Source organism: Boleophthalmus pectinirostris, unplaced genomic scaffold (assembly GCF_026225935.1).
Source record: "Boleophthalmus pectinirostris isolate CB_2022bp ecotype Guang Dong unplaced genomic scaffold, ASM2622593v1 HiC_scaffold_18, whole genome shotgun sequence".
Classification (NCBI taxonomy): domain Eukaryota; kingdom Metazoa; phylum Chordata; class Actinopteri; order Gobiiformes; family Gobiidae; genus Boleophthalmus; species Boleophthalmus pectinirostris.
In genome coordinates, this window is record NW_026571133.1 from 26,682,616 (window position 1) to 26,706,706 (window position 24,091).

Consider the following 24,091-nt stretch of genomic DNA (forward strand, 5'->3'; position numbering starts at 1 on the left):
ACATTACCTTATATGAATGGGTTATATCAGCATGTGCCGTTCTATGGCCGTCCAGTGTTGCGGTGGGCAATATTGACAAAAGTGAATGTCTTTATTATTTAGGAGTATCCCAGAATAGTATTCAGACAATGTTGTGAATTTCAACAAAAATGTGTGTTTAAATGTATTGGTTGAGGTTTCAGATATATGTGAAATCAACCATATTACCCAATTATGTGACTTTAACACTTTATTTCCTTATGTATGTGTATGTATATGGAAGTATACAATTTTTATTTATTTTTTTAATCAGTAATTCCAAATTTCTATATTCACAATATTTGCCTACCTCTACTATACCCATTCATTTTTCATTATTGAACAAAAAAGTAGTAGAGGGTGTCACTGCTGGAAACAATTAACACAAGAAGTGAAATAGCATAAAAAAGAAACTTTTTTTTTTATTAAAATACAAATTCAAAATTCAGCAGTCACTCGACATATCTTATGAAAAGTGCAATGAAGATGCAGCCAAACAGGGACATGGTTGAGGCCGATAGGACAATCACAATGACGCTTCCTGCCAAGTTGACCAAAGCTCCAAGTCCTGCTCCCACGATGATCTGAGCCAGCTGTACCATACAAGTGAGAGCTGCACAGTCCACTCCTGTCCCACGAGGGCTCCCTCTGCTGCCTCTCAGTTTTATCTGCTCCTACACACACACAACACATAATTAGACATGATACATAAAAGGGAAATGTCCAAACATTTCACCTACATCAGTAAACAGCTACTTAAAAGCCTAAGGTGTTAGGATTGATTATTTTAGATGTGCTCTACTTTCCCCAGTAATACGGTTAAATATCGGTTCAGTTAATTATCTTCTTCTGTTGATTGAGCACAGCAGGCTAATATTTTAGTACAAACAGTAAAAAAAAGTTTATCTCTCCAATGATGACGTCTGATAAAATTTGATGGTTGACTGCCAGTTATATGTCAACATTGTATCATTCCTACAACAAATAAACATTGACACATAGAACATCTTCCCTTGCTCTCACACAAAAAACAGCACCAAAAGCTGGCAGATACAGAAAAGGGACAGTAAAAGAGGACAGTTCTAAAAGGTTAGTGACTGTCATAAGTGGTGCAGTAAATAGTATAAATACATGTTAAGACTATAGACCTTTTACATTGTTATTTGATGTTTCTGCTTTATTCACTGAATAAAAGTCAGTAAATCAGCTCTGATATTTAGTGAATTTCCTTAATGTAGTTAGGTCAATTGAATTAGATTAACTAGTGCCCTTTAAACACTGTCATGCAGACTTCTGGACTGTTGCACTGGCCTCAGCCTCCTTCAAAGTGAAAAATGCTGAGTTATTTTGTACCTCCTCTTCCCGTTGGTACTCTGCTATTAGGTTGAATGGGATTGTGTAAAGAGTGCTGGACATGACGCCAAAAACGCTGCAGAGGATGAGAGTGGCAATAACGTTAGGGAAGAGACCAATCAGGCTGGTGCCGAGGCCAAACACAAAGTATCCCATGAAATATAAACCCTTTAATCCGATGTATGGGAGGAGGAAACGCTGAACATCTGCACACAATAGACAAGACAATCAGATCAGAAGTACTTTAATTTAATTGTAAAATAACTGTATCAAAAACAGAGATCATGGATTATAGAATAGAATGTACTATATAGTTGATCAGGTGATTTAGGACTACTTTTAAAGAAAGAAAAAAATAACACATAAACATAAACTCTAACTCCTTTTGATATGTGTCTGTTTTATTTCACCAAGGCTGTTAATGAATAGCTGCGTGACCCACTCAACCCACTGATGGAAACATCAATTAACAGTGCTCTATTTTCTGTTGCCAGATTGCCAAGAGGAGTTAATGGTGACAATAGAATTGAATGCTATGACCTCTAATCGTTTATTTGTCTATCAAACATAATGGTTACTTACAGGAGTACAAGGCTGAGGATACCGCGTTGATACATAATCCCCAACAGCCAACCTCCACTCCTCTTTCATATGTCACGTAAGATGTTGAATTATGCTCTGCGTATGGGTTTCCTTTGTATACGATCTTGAAAGAAAGTCATTAAATCCTGTTATACACAAAACATGCACCAGTGCTTCTACACAAGATGAGTCACACACATTCACTCTCAACAGGTGGTTTTATTTTGAATACCTTTCAAAATCTCCTGCTATAAATGGAGGCCTACATGTTGCCTATTGCGGTAAAGAATTCCTTTTAAGATGTCAGTCCTCCTCCGTAATACTAGTCCTGGTCTAGACTAGGATTGTTAGTGGGCGTTTTTGCTATATAATGTCGATAAATTTTCTGTCAGTGATAATTGCACCACCTGGTGGAACAGGTGCTTACTATAAAAATAATCCTTATCTTTATAGTAGACATGAATCTTCCGGACAAAAAGTCACAAGGAAGACAAAAACAACAATACTAAATGTCTCAAAACTTTAGAGAGGCAGAGACGCTCAAGACGATTATCCAATCATCAGTTCCCCATAAAAATGGCTATTGACAGAAATGATCAGTGCTGGAACTTAAAAAAATCCATAGTTACTTTGATAAATACTTTGTGGTTAGTACTGGACTGTTACCTGTGCTCAGTTCATTTTGAAAATGTGAAAAAACCCAAATACGCCCAAACTGAAATGTGGAAAGAGGGTATGATGGACAATGCTGAAAGTGAAAGCAAGGAACGAACAGTTAATACATGTCTATAGCTGTTTAAATCTCCGTTTCTGTGTTAATTTTTGATGTGGTGCCTCACTGTTTTTTTTTTCGTTTTTTTTTTGTTTATGTGCAATTTGTGAAAAAAAAAAAAAAAAAAAAGTGAGTAAATATTTACTTTGACATTACATTACACAGAAAATGTATACTGGTAAATAGAAGAATGCATCTCCATGTAAAATAGATCATATGCATTTACCTGTCCCATGAAATCAGTGAAGAAGAGCATATTGCAGAGAAAGGCCGTCCATCCCAGCAAGTGACTCACACACAGGAAGCGGTAGTGGTTGGGCATGTTGATTATCGCTTTCATCAATGACTTGAATGTCATCCTCTTTTGAGCCTGCACATAAAATATCATATATTATTACGTTCATTCTTGACAGCTGCAGCAGATTTTTCCTCCATGCCTCTCTTAATATCCTTGAAGTTATCCGGTGGTTTCAGTGTAAGGTGGGTTCATATGAACTGTATGTGCAATGAAGTTTATGACACATTATACTAATAATAACATAAAAAACTAGAAAAAGAAGCCTCATAGTATTTTTTGAAATATGATTGTGTGATCTACAGTCTACAAATCTACAAATAAATAGGCTCTTGTCAAAGAATTGCACTTATTTTTGCACTTTTATGCATCACATGCTTCTGAAGTGTTAAATTTGAGGTTAATAGGACAGTTTAAATATCTTTTTTTGAAGGAGTTTTTTTTTTGCTGTTGAGTGGTTAGCATTAATGCATGTTTGAAGTCCACATACCTCCTTGTTAGGCTGCTTAGCGCTAGAGGTCACTGAGTTGGCCTCACCCAAGGCAGAGAAAGACCGGGGCCTGAGGTCTGCAGTAGGTGAGGTGGGGGTAATGACTGGGTCCTTGACCAAAGCTCCGTAACCATTGCTGTTACTATGGGAACCCAGAAGGTGGATGGCACTGAGGGGCGATGACTCAGAGTTACCCCTGTCTTTACCAAGAGGCTGCTCGGGAATACTGAACAAGTGAACAGTGAGGAAAATGCCCCATGTCAGAGCCGAGAAGAAGTAGATGACCTGGTACTCTGAGCCCAGCAGCTCACCCAGTAATGAGTGACCCCAGTCCATAGCCCCAACCAGGTATCCACAAGCTCCACCCAAACCTGGACACAGAACACAAAAATAATTTTAGCAACTGTAAAGAGGACACTGGAGGTGATAGTGGTGAGGCAGAGGAGAGTAAGGGGGACAATGAGAAGCCGAGTGGGTGCTGGAAAGGATGTGGGGCGCAGCACAAACCAAAGCAGCCATGCAACTGCAATGGGGGGTTAAACTGGGTTGACTGGACAAGGAGGAGGTGCGGTGAGCGACAGGGAGGACTGTTTAGACTGAGATGATGAAGGCTGAGGGATAGGTAATCTCTGGGGAAGCGGTGAGCAAAGCAGTTATGTCTTCTAGCTGAATTTACGGCAGCTCCATATCAACTGTATGCAGCAGAGCAGTGAACTAAATGAGTAATGTGGATGTACAATATTAGAAGAGGAACACACATTATTTTCTTTATTTTGAAACCTTATTTTTCTTGATCCAGAATTTTAAAATAATAAGTCAATACTGATATAGAGCTTTTGTATGAGAGTTGTTGAGACAATGGTCATTTCAGTATATTTATTCGTTCACATTTCACAATTATTTACTAATCTCCCCTCTTCAATGTACCACAAGGTTGCAATCACAATTCATAACCTCCCTCCATGGCAATGGCATTTACTCCACGAGATCAGAGGATTACGAAGCTTGCAAAGAAAGGCGCATGAATGTGAAAGTTAACGGGGCATGCTCACACAGCAGAAGGGAGTCATGTGGTCAGCCTGTGTATCTCAGCTCAGACCCATGACTGCAGCACATGACATACTGCGAGCTGGATTACTGCTGCACCAGCTACTGTGAGCTGGGAGCATGTGGCACTACTGCTCACAACATCTTCAAGCCATCCAGCCTCACTATAATGGCATCATATCATATATCAAATATAGTTTTGTTTCATTCACACTTTTAACACACGAACACTGCATATTTAGATATTTAGAGTTCTTCTCTCAAACTCACAAAAATAAAAATAAAAAATAAAAAGTTGTTTTTCTAAAAAAAAAAAAAAAAAAAAAAAGTTTTTTCTAAAAATTATTATTTTTTCTAAAAAAAGTTTTGTTTTTTTTTCATTTTTTTTTTTTCTCGTGTGTTTTTTTTTTCACCGTTGATGTGGCTGATAAAAAAAAAGAAATAAAAAACACAGCTCAGTATATTCCTGTAAATACCAAACCTCAGTGTTGGCAAACCGGTGGAAGACTAGCTCATGGCGTTAGGCGCCGGGGTGGGACATGGGAGGCTGGGATATGAAACTAACCTGCTCCTGGTTATGCATGAATTCATTCATTTTGACTTCTCTTTTATGAGTAATATTAGAAGTAAGCTCGATGCATCACTGATTACACTACGCTGTTTTTCTATTGTACTTTAGTTGTGCTGTTGTACTTTGTTGATGTGCTCCTGTTTAGCTTATGTGGCAAAGGGCTGCCCTATCACGTGAAGGGGTCGATGTTTGAGTTTTAAGATAGATGAGTTGTTTTCTGTTTTTGCTCGTGTTTTCCTTGTGGAGTGGCGTTCAAAGTGCTCAGTGAAGCTTATTTCTTTCCAGGCCCAGGCATATACTGTTTTTTTTTCAGCAGTCACATCAACAGTGAAAAATTTTATTTATTTTTTTCTAAAAAAAACCAAAACAAATTCTAGAAACTTTTTTTTTCGATTTTTTTTTTTTCAGTTGGTGAAAAAAAAAAAACATGTATAACCAACCTCTTTTTTTTCTTCTCTTGCCTCTCAGGGCTTCCGTAGTACACAGACTAATAATAAAAGGTATGTTTTTGATGAGGTAACAACATTAAAATATTGCTCAAATCAATAGTCAGAGTCAGTATAATATTACATATATATATGTATATCGTATATTATTATGTGTTCATTTTAATTATTTATTGCTATTTTACTAATTTTGTTGACAGACTAGTGAGAAACTGAGTATTCATACAATGTTTCATTGTTTTCCATCTCTATGCAGCTCTTTGGAAACTAGAAAATGTGCTGTCTACCTTCTGCCTACCTTCTTGGTAAGATGCACAATTCTTATGTAAGATACGTGTGTTACATACCAGTCAGCAGAGCGTGGTAGTGCAAGCCTCTCTCTTTGTCTTGGTGTGAGCACACATCAAACAGATAGGCCTTGATTGGTCCATCAATGAAGTCTGCGGCAAAATCAAACAGCACCACTCCAAACATGACTACCACAATGGCCCATATGCTTCTCAGCGCCCTGTCACTCACCACAGCTGCAGGACAACACAAACACAAACATCAGTTCCAAGACAAGCAATAAGAGTTAAGGACCAATCTCGAAACCAGCCTTACAGAAAAGCAAAAAGAAGTGACTATGCAGACAACCTACATAATACATAATATAGTAATAATATATAATACTATAAACAGCATTTGTTCATGCTTCATTAAAGCTAATTAAGGTGTAGATATTATAGCTGTCACCTAGAGTAGTGGTTCCCAACCTAGTAGATGGGGTCCCTGATGGGGGAACATTTGTTGTGTACATTTTTCTAGGATAAAAATCCTACACAAGTATACATTGTCTTCCTGAAGACAACAGAAAAATGTTTAATTTAATGCCACATACATCTACTCTTCATTCATCTAAGGTTGAAGCATTCTTTTGTTTAAGGATGTTCTCCTTGTGACAGAGCCTACAGCTGAATTAGCCATTTAAAAGTTTTGAACTTGAAGCTTAATGTGCGGGAAAGTCATGCCTCATTATTTTCTCCCTGCCAAAGGGTATCAGATGCTCCCACACAGACAGGAACTTAACACAACTCAAGTTCAAATTTTGCATGTAGAGGAAGTAAAATAATTATCAATACAAATAATAATAATAGTAAAATAATAGTCAATACCAGTTAATGCATTTCAGTAATATGAACCTATGTTCATTCATTTTCTGAAGTTGAGTCTTAGGAACAAGCTAATTTTAATTCTGATTCTCACCTGAAATAACAGCATCTCCGTTGAGAAACATTGTAATTCCAATAAGCATGAGGATACCCAAAGTTAGAATATACGGCCTCCTCCGTCCCCATGCAGAGTGGCAGTGGTCACTGGCTGAACCGATAACAGGCTGCAACAAGAACCCCAGGATGGGGCTGATGAGCCACACCAGGCTGTAGAGACTGCGAGGCAGGCCCACACTGAGGAGGACCGGAGTGACAAACGCTGCTTCCACAGCATAACAGAATTCCCTTCCAAACATGATCAGGCCGTGGAGGATGAGCCGACCCCTGGATCTTCGTGGAGGCTCAACAATCCCAAACACAGTGCCCTCCCCACTGTCCATGAAGTCTTCTCTGGAGCCTATGCAGTCTGTGGGGTATGGATGGAAACCACTGCCCATATGTTTCCCAGTCTCTAGAAGTCGACAAGGCTGTGGCCTTATGGACTGGTCTTCTGATAACAGAGTCATTGTCACAAAAAACAGATGAACAAAGAAAGGTATAGAGTGTATACAAGGGGATTTGGAATAGATAGAGGGAAAGGAGAATGAGGTTCTTTCTGGTTGAACCAATTAAGGAGAGGTAACCAAAAGCCCTATCCACGGGCTCAGTACAAACTAATCCTTCTGTCTACTGTGTAGCTCTGCTTGCATAGTCCAAATCCAAAGCTTAACAGTGAAAGATCATCCAGACTCACTGAAAAGAAAAGGGGAAGGAAGGAGAGAGAGGGGTGTATTTAACTGAAGGAGCAGAATCTCTCCTCCCAGCTGGAGTAAGGCCTCAGGGGCGTCTTCTACGAAAGGGCAATTACATGCATGTGAGAGTGCTGTGATGCTCACCCTGCAGACCGCCTGTCTGTGTGTTCACAGCCTAACAGCAGAAAGGAAGCACATTCATGTAGTCTAGTTTGTTCATGACATGTAAAGCTCAATGATGCAAGGATAATTGGCATTATAACACAGAGCATTAGAACACATATTATATTAGTCAATTATGTGTGCCTGCAATCCATAGTGAGCTGGCTATTGTTATTGATGACTATTATTCTGATTTGATGTTTCTGAAGTATTAAAGGTAAACTAAAATTACATAATGATAACCTATAATTTGACTGTAGTTGCAATAAAGCCCAGAGGCAGGTAAAATTTCAAAGACTCCTCAAAAAGTTACATGGATTGGCAGGTGACTCAGTGGGTGTAATACTGGCATGGAGTATCTTCGAAAATAAAAGACAAGGTGGTGTGTTAAAAAGTTAATTAATGAACATTGTAATCTTAAGATGTCCTAGTAACAATTGAAATACTTTCTTGCAAGTATCTGTTATATATAGAAAGTAGATTATTTATTATTTATTCAAAGAAATGACAAAAGACAAACTTTAAATCAAACATAGGCCTACACATAGTACAGCTAAGACAAAAAATTATCTTTTAGAAGTAAAAAATGGTGTAGTTTATCAAAAAAACATATTAAAAATGTTAAATTAAGTTAAATTATGAGGCCCTGTCCCCTTACATTTTTAACAGGTGTATTTAAATAATATCTAGAAAACATATTATGGGGATGGATTCAACCTGGAGGACAAGGCTGTCACTACATCTGACTTTATAGTACAAGTCAGGCCAAAACTGTCCACAAATAAGCCTATTGTGGCTCAAATGTGCATCCTGGAAATAGTGCATGTTTACTATGATTTTTTTTTCTAAAATAAGCTTTTGCTGCATGCTATATCGTCTGTGCAAAGACAACTGCTGTGCTGCAATCACCAGGAAAAAAACGTCTCCACTTACAATTTTTTTTAATTCAAATGACATAGAAAGTAAGAATATTAGATCAAGCTGACATGAGCATATAAAGGCCTGGACTTCTCCCACAATTTTTAGAGACTAACCAATCAGAGGAGCAAAACATCTGTAGATGCAAGAAAAAGAATCACACACTTCTGCACTGAACCCTGTTAATTTATTATTATTATTTTTTTGTCTGCAATATTTGAATAAATTGCAGATATTACTGCTTTAGAAAAGAAAGAAGAAATCTTAAGGATGTTAGTTATACTTTTGGGGTGACATTTGCTACTTCTCAAATAACTACAAAGGGAAATAATGAAAATTAAGGAAAAAGATGTGGGACCTGGAAGACTGTCCAGTGAACCTTACAAATGTGTGTATAAAGTCTTAGTGTTCAATATTCTATTATAGTTTATATAGCAGTAAAATTTGCAATACTTTTTGTCCCCATCGGGGACAAAATGTAAATTGTAAATTTAGCAATTTATTGCAATTAAAATAGTAAATTATGGCAATGTGTGCAGGCGAATTTGATATCACATTTCGCCATAGACCTTTTATTGAGGTTACAGTGTGTTGTGTTATGCCTTGCCCACAGGGAGTCAGCTGGTTGGAGTCACGCTACACACATTCTTCAGATACCTGCTGCACTCATGAGAGAACAGTACACTTCTGAGGGAAGAGAAACACTATGAAGCTCAGTATGAATGGAAAGCACTGTTGTATAGAGAAAGCCATTACATCAGCGAGGTACTAGGTAGGAAATTATCATACTGTTTATGATGTTTAAAGATGGCATTATATCAAAATACATTATCTACGAAGAAGATTCATCCTATAATAAAATAGCAATGTGGATGGAATGGATGTTAAAATATATAATTTGACATAATGATGATGGGTGAGCTCATGTTGTTAGTTTGGGATTTGAAAGGTGAAACTCTAAATGCTACAGAACATTTTATTAAATGCAACAGAGTTTTAATTATACTGGGGAAGGCAATATGCCCTTTTGATCAAACTACTTTTCACTTTTTGAAAACTGAGTGTTGTTTGAGTACAGAAACAGTAGAGTTTAGGGACAGATTTAGCAGTAATGTACTTACAACTTAGTCTTAGTGGCATGAGACTCTACAATGCCTGCTGCTAGTAATTGTTCAATCTGCTGTGCTTTGAGACCATACTCTTCAAGGACCTCCACCGTGTGCTCTCCAACCATAGGGTCAGCTTTAAGACAAGGTTCAGCAGGGGTTCTGTCTAGTACTGGCGCTGGCCTGGGACTCTCCTCCCCACTTTGGTCTTTGATGAATGACCCCCTCTGCTGGTTATGAGGGTGCAAGCCCACATCTTCAAAAGACAACACAGGTGTAACACATGCATCTGTGCCTTCAAATATGCTTGTCCACTCTGCCAGGGATTTAGATGCAAATCGCTCTGTAAAAATGTGTCTGATTTTGGGCCAGTCCTTGAAGCTCATCTGAGGTGGTAATTCTGCAGAGTCCAGCTCCAAACCTGTTAAAAAATATATATATTATTAGAGCAAAGAATACCCCCTGGAAGGTAAATGTGTCTTTCTCTCGTAACTAATACTAACATTAATTGTGAAGCACAATACCATCACAAATTAAATTAAACTGATTTACATATGAAAACAATGTGGTGCCTTTACATTTTTTTCAATACTAAAAGTTAAATGTGTGAATGTAAACAAATTAATCTGACATATACAAACCCTTAAGTAACTCTTTGTAGAACTGTGACTCGATAGCACCCACAGCCATGTATTTTCCATCTGACGTCTGATAAGTGTCATAAAAGGGAGCCCCGCTGTCCAACATGTTCTGGCCTCGTGGGTTGTTCCACATACCAATGCGATTAGACTTCCATACAAATGAACCAACATATGCAGCGCCTTCAACCTAAACACAGTATGGAGAAACAAAGTCTATTTTTAATCCGTTTGGTAACGATTAATTGTGTTTTTACAATAACCCTCAATAACTTTGAGGGGGCAATTTTTGTTTTTTTCTCAGGACCAAAATGGAAATTCATCAGCAATTCTATTACTATTCCTATAAATGTTGTGCAGTAAGAAGAATGTATAGGTTTAGTTTCTTATCCCACCATTCTCATAGTTTAGCTGTTGCTGTCAGCTGTTTGTCTTTACTTTAATTTTTTTGCTTTCTGATCTTTATAGAAACCACTTATAATATATATATAATTCATCTGTAACTTCTTTGTCATAATCTCATATCACAGAGAACCTGTCACTAGCAAATAACTGACAGCGACAGAAACAGAAAAGCCTCATCTCTGTATGATTAACTGCACAATACATGGAATAGTTAGCATGATCACTTAAGTTTGTGAGTTTATTTACTACTGAAAATAAGCAGCACATAATAACTAAGGGTTTATGTCATAATTTGAAATATACAATAATTAGGATAGATACACAAAAGTCAAACTCAATTGTTGGTATATTGATGCAAAGTCTATAATCTAAAAATCACAAAGCACCATTATAATCATTATAATTTAGGCTTCAACTTTTCTGAAAAAGTTCATTAGAACAGTGCCGTGGAACTTTCAGGTTCATTAAGGCCAATACATGTCAAATACTGTGGCATTCAGACCAGCGTTTTAAAGCCTGAAGCTGCCTGATTTAACATGCGAAATCTTTCTGGGAAACCAGTGCCTTTAAATCATGGATTAAACAAATAAAGTGCATTTTAAATTGTCTTCATATTGGAAATACAACATGAACAACACCATCCTCCACCATCCAATTCACTCTGTGGTCTATGTGTCCCAGCTAGGTCTGATATGAAAATTATTACTATATCAGCTTATCATTCAATGATGATAGATGGAATCAATTTTGAGGGGATAAGTCTTGTCTTAGGGTTATCCTGTCAGTGAAGTGATTGCATTCAATATTCATTTTTCATCTATATTTTTTGGCAAGAATATAGTGTACTTTCATTTGTTATCATGATAGGCCTAGTCTCACCATTGTATAAAAGCCTCTGCACCTGTAACATTCACGTGAGCACATTTTGCAAAAAACTAAAACTAAAAAAATCTTATCAGCAAAGCAGCCTTGGTCAGTGATAAACAATCTCAAAATAAACACAAAACAATTATAAAGTTTTTGTTGTAGTGCTCTTTGACCTTAGCACTGCTTCTGATACCATAATGCCATAGACCACAACATTCTGCTCTACTGTTTGGAACAATGTCTAATTCTAACAAGAAATTCCCTCCACTCTCCTCACATCTCGCAGTTTGCTGCTTCTCTGTGTCAATTGGTAATATTGAATTCAGATCAAGTCATGCCCTATGGACTCCCCCAAGGTTTATTTAATGTTTGTATGCTCCCCCCTTGGTTTAATAATCAAACATCATAATGTCTCTTATCATTCATTCTTCCCACGAAGAAATAAAAGAAACTCACAAAATGCATTGACAGTATAAGCTCCTGGATGAACAAAAGCTTTCTGCAACTGGACCAAGATTTTCTTGGTCCAAAAATCTCTGAGAAAGTCTAGCTTAACCACTCTGCCTGTCAAAACTTGTGAACTTGTCTGTGACCTAGGTGTTTTGCTGGATTCTAAATTTCTCCAAATATATTAATAACCTTTCCAAAACCTAATTTTATTACCTCAGAAACATTGCAAAGATCAGAACCATCCTATCCCAATCAGATTCAGAAAAACTTAATCATGTTCATTCCGTTATGTTACCACTTTGTCAGGTTTCAAAATTAAGCTTAAAATGAACCTGTTTACATGACTTATTCACTGTTTTTAAACTGTTAATTTTGTTTCTGAGCAAATGTACTGTATAAAGAAAATGTGTTGGTGTTTGCTGACAATAATAAAAGTTAATATGTATGGGTACTTATTTAGACAAAGTTACAATATCCCTCATTCTTACCATACTGGCATCCACAATTTGGCCTTTCCCTGACTTAGTCCTTTCCAGCAGAGCCAGAACGATCCCCAGAGCACAGGAGAGGCCCCCACCTGCAAAGTCTGCAACCAGGTTCAGTGGAGCGTACGGCTTTTCTGTGCTGCGTCCCAGGCGTGACAACAACCCTGTGACATCAAAGGACAAGTGAAGCCAAGTGAAGCAGAGGGACAAGATTAGGAGAAGAAGAACAAGTATTCAGTCACACTCACTACCTGATATTGCAAGGTAATTTATGTCATGTCCAGCAGCAATAGCTAAAGGTCCATTTTGACCATATCCTGTTAATCGAGCATAGATGAGCCGAGGGTTTTCTTCAAGTAGTTCTTTGGGGCCAAGCCCTAATTTTTCCATTACACCTGTAGTTGAAAAATCTGTTACTTTACTGTATATATTTTGTGATAATGAAATGTGGCATATAATTTAAACGTATTTATCTTGTCCTTGCAACTATTTCTGAAATGGCTCTTATGAATGTCAAGAAAAACAGCCCTATTTGCAAGTCTAATCAACCTGAAAAGGATTTGTGCCCTTCTGACCTTTCCGATATGGTTCAAGGATGACATCAGACTGGATGCAGAGCTTTTTGAGCAGACTCACACCTGCAGTGGTCTTCAGGTTAATAGCCACAGAGCGTTTCCCTCTGCCCTGTGTGTCTACTGTCATTGAAACCTTGGTACGGTCAACACGGATCACATTGGCACCAAAGTCTGCGAGAACCATGCCACAAAATGGTGCAGGTGCAAGACCAGCCAACTCAATAACCCGAACTCCAGCCAGAGCCATGCTTAAAAACCTGAGAAAAATAAATGAGAGAGGGATATATAAAGTATTTAAAAACTCAGCCAGTGTAAGAAAGCAAGACCTGTGGAAGACCTGTGCTACAGTGTTATCTATGTCATCTAGACTTTAGACTAAGAGACTGAAAAGTAAAGGACATGCCTCTGCTTAAATTCAGAATAAACTTAACATAATTAAGGTAATGTAGATCCTTTCTTAAATTTAAGTTCATCAATTTAAGTTAAAACCTAGTTATGATGCCTCACCTGTTTGAGGGTATGGAAAGACCGAAAGAAAAAGGCTGCTTAACAAAAGTACGGGGGGAACCACGTGACTTTTGGCTGCACACATTAACAGTACTGCATTAAAAATAACCCAGCCTGGGTAAATTAAACCCAGAGCTGTGTCACTACTGGGCCAACACAAGTCTGGGTTATTTTGGCCAGCCATCCATAATATTTTTCCTCCAGCAAGAAATGAAATGTGTTTCATTAGAACATAAATTTGTTAATTACATTAGCTCAATTCTACCTGCACGATGTAAACATAGCAATTAACAGAAAGGCTATGAAAACAATTGTGTATACAAATGACAAATATAAGTTGTACATCATCTATGTTATATTCTTGAATAACGTCGTACGTGGGTCGAATGATCGAAACAGACCAGCACGAAGCTTTCTAGCTGGGTTCATAATATAGTAACTATAGTTCATATAGTAGCCGAGTTGCGACGATGCATTTCGTTTCTTTCGATCAATAAAAGCATTTCGCTTACTTTGCTGTTGTTACTCCGTTATGCAGTGGCAAACAGCTGGCACTCTATGTGTTTGTCTTTTGTAGTTTGCAGTGGTTACGTTGAATGATTTTAATACATCCATGAGGTGGGTTGAGAGTTGTTTTGCTACATGTTTTGTGGGCGGAAACTTCCTGGTGAACCCTACGTGGCTTTAAAAGGATTTCTGGGAAATGAAGTTTTCAAGAACAAGAAGGCTAAGGATCACAGCCGTTATCTGACATTTCCTGTGAGAACCACTTCACAGCATATGCCAATCCATGCACACGTCTTACCCCGAATTCACACCAGGAGCTGCAACAGCGCTTAACGTAGACGGAGCTGCACGCACGCGTTTGAGTTCACGCAGCCTGCACATCCCTTGCGTTCGGGACAAGTGTGAGGCCATGTGCACAGTGTACGCCAGTAAGCTAAGGGTCTGGCTTCACTGCACGTGTCAGCGTTTACGCGCGTAACCTCCCGAAACCACAGCCGTCTCCACTGGCGTTGACGCGCCTTTGCGCTGTTGGCAGCTGCAACAGGACGTACGCGCGCGACACTGGCTCCGTCTTTGCCAATGGGAAAACCGATCAAACTTGACTGGGCGCGTTTAGCCTCTTGTATCAGCTCCACAGTGAAACTAACAGCTGAACAGACTTGTATTTACCTTCTGCACAGGCTGACCAGGACAAACACGAGTTCAAAAGGAAATTTTAAAGCACTAATTAATAGTATTACTGGACCTGGGCTCTTTCACACGATACAGAACTGCTGATGGTAAACGCACAAATACAACAAGATGCTCTCTGTACTTTGACCCCGAATTCACACCAGGAGCTGCAGCAGCGCTTAACGTAGGCGGAGCTGCGCGTACGCGTAAATTTCAAAGTTTCAATTCACACCAGAGCGTCAGAGTCGCTCCTGCTACGCAGCCTGCACATCTTCTCACTGTATTCAGACATCACATTTTGTACTTGCTTTTTATCATTTATTTTATGTTAAAGTGTATTAAGTTAGAATGTGTATTAAGTGTATTATGAATTAAGTGTACAACTGCAACGCATTTGCGTTTAATGAGGTTTAAATCTATTAGCACGCACATTAAACACCTCAGTTTTTTCCCTTAATAAGGTAAAATCACGTATAATTAACATACATTATGAGTGTGATTAAAATCATACGTCCGTCCAGGTAATAAGGCCTATACTTTTATATGTTGATACAGATGGATAAGGGAAAATAGTCGCTGAAACGGGCGAGTTTTAACGTTCTGGAATTTTAAGGGCGGGTCAGGACTAATTCAGGTGTAAACCAGGTCTAAACCACGTCTAAACCATGACTAAACCCGGACTAAACCAGGTCTAAACCAGGTCTAATCCTGGAGAGAGAGAGAGAGATAGCGAACCCTGAGCCCCGCGGAGCAGGTGTCCGAAAAGCGCGACGGCTGCACGTACCTCTTCACCAAGCTCTGCACCGGTTCTTTCGCCCGCGGACACTCGGGGCTAAACAAGGACCTCCGAGCACATTCAGACATGAGTCTTGGTTTGGTTAGTCCTGGTTAGTCCTGGTTTTGTCCTGGGTTAGTCCTGAGTCCTTATAGAATTGGTGTCTGACATCGTAAATCACGTGCGCGTTGTTTACGTCGCTGTCTTGACTATGGTTAAATTTAATTTAATTTATTTTGAAAGGGCATCGGAAGTTTATTTTGACACCGCGTGTTTATTTCCTGTCTTTCCCCTGCTAAAAACCTTGGAGACGCGCCGTTGACGCTGCAAAATTAGAAGTTCAACCTATCTCGAGCAGCGCGTCAGCGTCAGATGCTCGTTGGACGCGCGTATGACACTGTCGGTGTGAACTGTCAGACCGGTTAAAATGAAGTTCTAAAGCAGCGCGTCTGCTGCTCGTGTGCTGTGCTGCTGCGCTTACGCGCCGTTGCGCTTTGGTGTGAATTGGGGGTTAGTTTCAATGTGGACCTGATACAAGCGGCTAAACGCGCCCAGTCAAGTTTGATCGCCTTTCCCATTGACAAACACAGAGCCAGTGTCGCGCGCGTACGTCCTGTTGCAGCTGCCGGTGGAGCTGCCTTTGCGTTGACGCGCGGTTGTGGTTTTGGAAAGGCGATCAAACTTGACTGGGCGCGTTTAGCCGCTTTAGGCCCACAGTGAAACTAACCAGCTGAACAGACTTGTATTTACCTTCTGTACAGGCTGCCCACGGCAAACGCCAGGATTTCAAAAGTAAATTTTAAAGCGCTTATTAACAGTCTTTCTGGGCCTGGGTTGTTTCATACGACACAGAACTACCCCGGGAGCACGTTATGCCGATTGTAGGAGCCATTCGTGTTTTTTTTATTGGTTTCCTCACGTGACTAATGTGCACGCGCTTTAACTCTGTGCACTACACTGCGGTGTCTGGGGGTGGCACGGTGGGTGTGGTGTGGCCTATATATGAGCGCGCTCACCTGCTGAGTGTAAGGCCTTGGATCATGGCGGCGTAGTGAGCATGGGGAGCAACTTTCTGTTGACTGTATTTTAACAGGAAAGATTTGCGCATAAAAGGAATCGGTGCATGGCTACGGACTGCAGCAGCGTTAAAGTAAGTGCTCTAACGCGTACGCCTACTATAACAAATAAGTACCGTGTATATATAAGCTTTGGGCTACATACCGCAATACTGACGGTAAACGCACAAATAGCCTACAACAATGGATTCATGTTCTCTATGTATTTTGATGGGGATACGTGCCTACGCTCGCGTAGAGTGTCAAAAAAATAGGATGATTTATGATGTAATTGTTTTAAATAATCTCGTAATTACGACGTAATTGACGCGGATCCGTCAAAATAAGCCCGGATCCGCGGCGGAGGCGCGGCTGATCCGCTGCGTATCTCTCCGATCCGCCCGGGACCCGTTTTGGATCCGCTTTCAGAACCGGGTTATCTGCCCCGGATCGGCCGCGGATCTGTTTATTGTGTCGTGAGGAGCCTAAATATGCTTCAGATTTAATACTGATCCACTTCCTACTGACCTAAATACACATCAGCAGCATTTGCATTGTAATTGTACATTAACCTTTTACAGCAAGTATTAAAACTAAGATATAAAGGCTTAAATTTAAAAACATAAACTTAAACAATTTCAAAGTTGGATCAGTGATATCCTATCACTAAATCTCAGTTAAGAAAAAAAGAAACTTTTTTTTTTACATTGTAAACAATATTTATTTAAATCATTAATTAGAAATCTTAGGACATGAATAATTATTATTAATGTTATAGGACTTATATACCCTTTGAGTTAACCAATGCTTCATTCTTAATATGAAAATGACAATTTACAGTTTTTACTAAAAATAGTTCAAGTTAAGCAAAGTTGTTTTTGTTTTTTTTAAATGGCAAAAAACAAATATAAGCTATATGAGTAAAAGCCTGGACAGATGAGTGTAGCCATACCATACTGTTAAAACTAAAACTTAACTTGTGTTTACCACCACAGTACAATTAGACGGATGGTTGTTATTATAGAGTGTGCAGTGTGGGAGCTTCAGAGCCTCTGTCTTTAGCTTCAGTCTGAGGCAGAGGTTTTGAGGCAGAGGTGTAGTGAGGCTGGCTCCTCTTCAGTCCTACTGGTGAAGATCCAGTCTGTCAGTGTCCAGCTCTGGACTTCCCCTTTCTCACAGCATCTGAAATGACACCAGTGTGTATTAAACACCCCATTACACCTCTTATTCTTGTAAGGAGTTAGAGTTCAGGTTTGTGAAGAACATTGTAAGTCATGACAGTGGCTGTGTGATTTGAACATGAAAGGTGAATACCTGATTGGAGAGATCTGTGCACTTACAGAGGGTCAGTCTTTAAACTCAACCACAGCATGTTCTGAAAGAAAAAATATGCACAACAACAGGTGTGATTATAATGTGCATATGTTTAGTTATGAAAGTTAATAAAAGTAGGATAATACAGTAAACTTACAGAGGGTCTGTCTCTACATTTTTGGAACTTGGCCCAGCAGAGGGAATCCTGTAATACATCAAATAAGAGAAACACAAATACCAGTTTGGATCATTTCAGGCCACAGTGTTTAATACAAGTGCAGTATTTACCTCCAGAGGGTCTTTATCATGCTGTTATGTCCATCTTCTTATTAACCATAGTATATTCTGAAACAGAGATGAAAAACATTATTTAACTCATAGGAAATACTTTAGCGCAGTAAAACTGAACTCTTTTGTTTTAGTATAAGCCTGAGTATGAACATGAGACGTGTTTCACTGCTGTTAATACACAATATTCTACTACATTTACTTTTACCACAACATTTAAAATATAATAATCAATTTATGATGGTGTTCATAGTCAATATCGGTGTAATATAGATGTGACACATTAGTGTTCATGTCAACATCTCTCACTGAAAGTCTGAAGCACCGTCTCAAGTCCCATAACAGAAAGTTAGAGACAAATGTCAGATCTGGCTCTAAACTAAATCTTCACTGTCACAGAAATCATTAAAAGTACTTACTTCTGATCAGCGTGCCGGGCTCCTGATGGGGACACTCAGCAGAAGGACAGGGGCTCCTGATGTCATCTGGGGAAAAACAACATAAGTTTTGGTTGGTTAGCTAACGTTAGCTGTTGTTAAAAGTTGTGCTTTTTTATTACGTTACGTTATTGTATTATGGCACGTTGCCTTAAATTATTGTATTAAGGCACTGACATGACTGCACTTTAGTCTCAACTCAACAGTCAACACTCTAGTCTACACAAATAATAATTATCTCTGGTTAAAAACACAATCAGATCAGACACCGGTGTCACCGTCGCTCCACAGCCGAAGGGAGAGCGCCGAGAGCGGCATCCAGCCAGAACCGAGCCCGTTAGACACGACCAATGATCACGGAGCAGAATTACAATTCTGTGATCGTAAAAATATACAAGAATATAAGTAGCGTTATATAAAAATAGTATTTAGACTGGGATCTAACTCAAGAGATGGAGTTATCCTGACTCCTGACCTCACATCGTCTTCATCACGTTAGCTGCTACTGTCGCTAACTTTCCTACTGCACTCGTCAAAACTGATAAAACACACACAGTCACAGATGTACACACACCACAATATAACGTTAACGTTATGTACATTAATGATGACTAATACAATTAACTTTTAAACTATTACTTACAGTTAAATCCGCGGACAACAGGTGGATGCAGCTTTTTTCCACTCAGGTGGAAAGCCGGTTTAGCCGCGGATCCGCGCATTGATAGTACAAATCATTGTGTCAAAAACAAAGTGTTGTGTTAAAAGTACGTTCACAGTGCGGATCTAAGATGATTTAACCGCAGATTCTCTCTGAAACAGCAGGCCATCCAAGGGTTAGGGTTAGCAACAGTCAGAAAGCGAATACGGAACAAATACGGAGCGGATCCGCAAAGCGGACGGACTGTGGGGCGGATTTGGCGGACCGACAGCGGATCCGCTGCGGATCCTGATGCTAGTAGGGAAAATAAACTCGTAATTACAAGATTTTAACTGCTAAACCCACATTTTCAGGGTCAGGGAATCAAATGGTGCTAGTTACAAACCTGTAAGACCTACCCAAATTAACCCTTAGATGAATAAGTGGGTCAAAAATGACCCGGTTTGGTTGTTTTCTTGCAATTTCACTGTAATATTCACATGTAATACTCCATGTTCCTCCAAAAACATGTTTTTTTGTGTGTTTTTTTTAATGATCCTGCTGAAATACATCAACAAAATATAAACATCACATGCAGCTGGTCAGAAAACTCAGAGTTTAAAAGTAGCTAACATAAAATTTGGATGTTGGATGTAAACACACATTTAGACACAATATGATTACACAACTTTTTTTATGAGACATTTTCTATACATCATCATTATCATCATCACTTTCATACAACCATAGACTGTATATATGAGTGGACAGATCTAACGCTGTAGCCGCCATGTGCCAAACAGGAAGTTCTCCAGGAGGCTCTTCCGGCTCCTTCTGACTCTGGCTCCAATGGACTTACATTAGGATCTTGTGGCTCCTCTCTCTGTACCTGCTGCAGTGAGCCTCAAACATTTTGGTCTTAAAATGTTTGTGTTAACCCACGACACATGATCCTATTCATAATATAGAGTCTGGCTCCAGATTGGCTCCTGTAACTGTGAACATCACAAGCCTCATTTGAGTGGCACTGAACTCTGTGGGTCACACTCACTTAGTCCACTTCTTTTATACAGTCTATGCAACAACATGGCTTCGGAATCATCATCATTCTGGCACTGGCTGCTGCACTGACACATGTCAGTACAGGATAAACCTTTAGTTTCTGGTGTGCAGTTCTGCAGTCGCCTTTGTACTTGGCAGTGGTGAACCGTGGACCTGGACCCTGAGCCTTCATTAGGATCAACTGCTGCTATCATGACATCATTTATTTAAAGAAAACTAAATGAAACAAATTGCGCATGCACTTATTGCATATATTTGCTTAATAAACATTAGCTACTGTTCAACAAGATGGATAGATCCACGGCTGTCCGGGCTCCGAGCTCTGGTCTGGCCGCGGGCTCTGAGCTCCAGTTCTTCAGTCGTCCAAATAGGGGTGTCCTGCTTGTTTTTTGACACTGCGGTCTCGTTTATATTTGCTATCACAGGGTATTCACAAGATGTTGTGGTATGTGTGTGTGTGTGTGTGTGTGTTATATATATATATATATATATATATATATATATATATATATATATATATATATATATATATATATATATTAGGGAATGCGGCTACGGCCAAATACCTGCAAAAAGTGAGGCAAGTCCTAAGAAGCCAGCTCAATGGCAAGAACAAGGCGCAGGCAATCAACAGCTCTGCCGTGCCAGTGATCAAATACCCTGCAGGAATCAAAGCTGGCCAAAGGAGGAGATACAGACCACAGATGTTCGACACGAAAGCTCCTGACCATGCATGGAGGGTTCCATCCCAGTGGCTTGAGAGGGTCTGAAGGACACACAGAGGCTCATTCTGGAGGTCAGGAGCAGGCCCTGGGCACTCGAGTAATAGAGGCCCAGATCTACCACACTAAACAAGAGCCACGGTGTAGACTGTGCAAAGAGGCTCCTGAGACAGTCCAGCACAGAACTGCAGGTGTAAGATGCTGCAGGGAAACAAACATGGAGCGACATAACCAAGTGGCGGGCATAGTGTACAGAAACATCTGTGCAGAGTACGAGCTGGAGACCCCAGGATCAAGGTGGGAAACACCTCCAAAGGTTGTGGAGAACGACCGAGCCAAGATCCTGTGGGACTTCCAGATACAGACTGACAGGATGGAGATGGACCAACCAGACATAGTGGTGGTGGATAAGAAACAGGGCAGAGCTGTGGTGGTGGACATCACAATACCAAGCGATGGTAATATCAGGAAAAAGGAACCGCCTGTCAATCTCACGTTCTGTCCTCCCCTCACTCATGAACAAGACCCCGAGATACTTGAACTCCTCCACTTGAGGCAGGGACTCTCCACCCACTCGGAGAGGGCAAGACGCCTTTTTCCGGTGGAGAACCATGGCCTCGGATTTGGAGGAGATGATCTTCATACCAGCCGCTTCACACACGGGTCAAACTGCCCCAGTGCTGGAGGTCCTGGTTTGATGAAGACAACAGGACAACATCATCTGTGAACAGCAGAGATGATCCTGTGGTCCCCAAACCAGACTGTTCGGCCCCTGACTGCACCGAGAAATTCTGTCCATAAATACAATGAACAGAACCGGTGACAGTTGCGGCCCTGGCGGAGTCCAACATGCACCGGGAACAGGTCTGACTTACTGCCGGCAATGAACACAGCTCCTGCTCCGGTCATACAGGGACCAGACAGCCCTTAGTAAAGGGCCCCGGACCCCATACTCCCAGAGCACCCCCCACAGGACACCATGAGGGACACAGTTGAATCCCTTCTCCAGATCCACAAAGCACATGTGGACTGGTTGGGCAAACTCCCATGAACCCTCGAGCACCCGATGGAGAGTGTAGAGCTGGTCCAGTGTTCCATGACCGGGATGAAAATCTTGGTCGGATTCTCCTCTCCAGTCCCTGGCACAGACCGGAAGGCTGAGGAGTGTGATTCCCCTGTAGTTGGAGCACACCCTCCGGTCCCCTTCTTATACAGAGGGACCACCACCCCGGTCTGCCAGTCCAGAGGTACTGTCCCCGACCCCCACGCGATGTTGAAGAGGCGTGTCAGCCAAGACCCACAACATCCAGAGACTTAAGATACTCAGGATGGATCTCATCCAGCCATGGGCTTTATATTATGAATAGGATTTTTTTTTATGGACAAAATAGCAAAAAAAAAAAAAAAATCAGGATCATGTAGAGCAGGTTCATACAAACATTTTAAGACCAAAATGTTTGAGGCTCACTGCAGCATGTACTAACTACTGGGGGCGCTCCACAGCGTGCGACCCGGCAGTCTCTGGTCTCGTGTTTTACCGTTTTTAACTCGTTTTAATGTTTTTTTTAACCCGTCTTTGTTAACAAACACTCGTCCATGTTAACTAACAAGTGTGGAATTGAACCGTGAGTGCACCAGGGAACGATCATGGACCTACGTTTAAAGACTTTTGCACTATTGTGCATATTCGTGTTGCTGATGGGCGTCTCCACCGGTTTTGGCGTGGAGGGACACGGCGTCAATGGTAGGCTAATCTACAGCCGAGAATTTCTTCTGTCCATGCGCGCCTCGACTATGATTTCACGACCAATACAGAGTATCCCTGCTGAGCTCTGGAAGTCGGGACTCGGGAACACCAAACACCGCAAAAGAGGAAGACGGGGAGGCGTGCGCAGGAGACTCAAGAATCTCCAGGTAAACAGCCGCCGCAAACTTCCACCTCTCCCATCTATCCTTCTTTCTAACGTGCAGTCTATCAGAAACAAGATTGATGAGCTGGAGGCGTGCGTTAAACTGAAACACGAGGTGAAAAACGCTTGCCTGCTCGCTTTTACGGAGACTTGGCTTGGAGAATCAGACATAGACACTGATCTGAATTTGACGGGTTTCGGAGGCCCGCTGCGCATGGATAGATCCGCAGAAATTACAGGGAAGAATCGCGGCGGAGGACTCTGTTTCTACGTGAATCAAAGTTACTGCAATACTGTCATTGACAGGGAGAAAATATGTACCCCAGACTTGGAGCTACTGACAGTATCACTCAGACCGTTCTATCTCCCCCGTGAGTTCAGCAGCTGTTTTTTACGTTAGTGTACATCCATCCGAAAGCTAACGCTACAACTGCTGCTCAGCTGATTGCTGATGTAACCTTTAAGATCGACTCTATTTGTCCGGATGCTCCTAAATTCATTCTGGGAGATTTTAACCACTGTAAACTGGAGAAAACACTTAAAACTTATGAGCAATATGTGACGTGCCCGACAACACAGAGGAATACGCGATTGGATCTTTGCTATGGCTCATTGAATGGCGCTTACAAATCTGTGTCGCTCCCCCCTTTCGGGGCTTCTTACCACAACAGCGTGTTCTTGCTGCCCGTATATAGACCTGTTTTTAGACGCTTGTCACCGACACGGAAAACTGTTAAAGTGTGGAATGAAATGAGCATAAGTTCTCTCCAAGCATCTTTAGAATGTACTGACTGGGATTGTTTTACAGATGCATGTGAGAATATAAGTGAACTTGTTGATGTTGTCTCATCTTATATAACTTTCTGTGTCGACTGTACAATTTCTACTAAAGAAGTGGTTATATACCCTAACAACAAGCCATGGGTAACAAAGGAGCTTAAGTCTGTTATAAACAAAAAGAAAAGAATTCATTATTTAGGAGATGAACAGGAAAAGAAAGAAGTCCACAGAGAAGTTAAAAATGAAATAAGACATACTAGAAGGATCTATAAGGATAAAATAGAAAATCTCTATTCAGTA

General features: G+C 40.4%; 2 protein-coding genes and 1 long non-coding RNA gene across 4 annotated transcripts; all 3 read right to left on the reverse strand.

Moving 5' to 3' along the window:
* Window positions 1–415: 415 nt before the first annotated feature.
* Window positions 416–7,672, reverse strand: slc45a2 (solute carrier family 45 member 2). Its single transcript, XM_020921921.2, has 7 exons — window positions 6,820–7,672; window positions 5,922–6,098; window positions 3,511–3,881; window positions 2,952–3,095; window positions 1,954–2,077; window positions 1,372–1,577; window positions 416–692 (listed from the first exon to the last, which is right to left on the reverse strand). Exons 1-7 carry the CDS (start codon window positions 7,289–7,291, stop codon window positions 471–473), a joined length of 1,716 nt encoding a protein of 571 aa, XP_020777580.2. The 5' UTR covers window positions 7,292–7,672; the 3' UTR covers window positions 416–470.
* amacr (alpha-methylacyl-CoA racemase) lies at window positions 7,670–14,421 on the reverse strand. Of its 2 annotated transcripts, none has more exons than XM_055153384.1 (7): window positions 14,142–14,418; window positions 13,123–13,379; window positions 12,799–12,942; window positions 12,551–12,711; window positions 10,344–10,530; window positions 9,718–10,123; window positions 7,670–7,691 (listed from the first exon to the last, which is right to left on the reverse strand). In XM_055153384.1, the coding sequence occupies exons 2-7, from the start codon at window positions 13,367–13,369 to the stop codon at window positions 7,685–7,687; spliced, it is 1,152 nt and encodes a 383-aa protein (XP_055009359.1). In that variant the 5' UTR covers window positions 13,370–13,379; window positions 14,142–14,418; the 3' UTR covers window positions 7,670–7,684. The 2 variants fall into 2 exon arrangements, with proteins under 2 accessions (XP_055009359.1, XP_055009358.1); XM_055153383.1 differs by lacking the exon at window positions 7,670–7,691 and adding an exon at window positions 8,140–9,283 and having other exon boundaries at window positions 14,142–14,421.
* A 2,993-nt stretch (window positions 14,422–17,414) lies between these two features.
* Window positions 17,415–19,559, reverse strand: LOC129408948 (uncharacterized). Its single transcript, XR_008632196.1, has 6 exons — window positions 19,321–19,559; window positions 18,660–18,725; window positions 18,241–18,297; window positions 18,110–18,157; window positions 17,979–18,013; window positions 17,415–17,820 (listed from the first exon to the last, which is right to left on the reverse strand). It is a non-coding gene; the product is annotated as an uncharacterized LOC129408948 (long non-coding RNA).
* Between the last annotated feature and the right edge of the window lie 4,532 nt (window positions 19,560–24,091).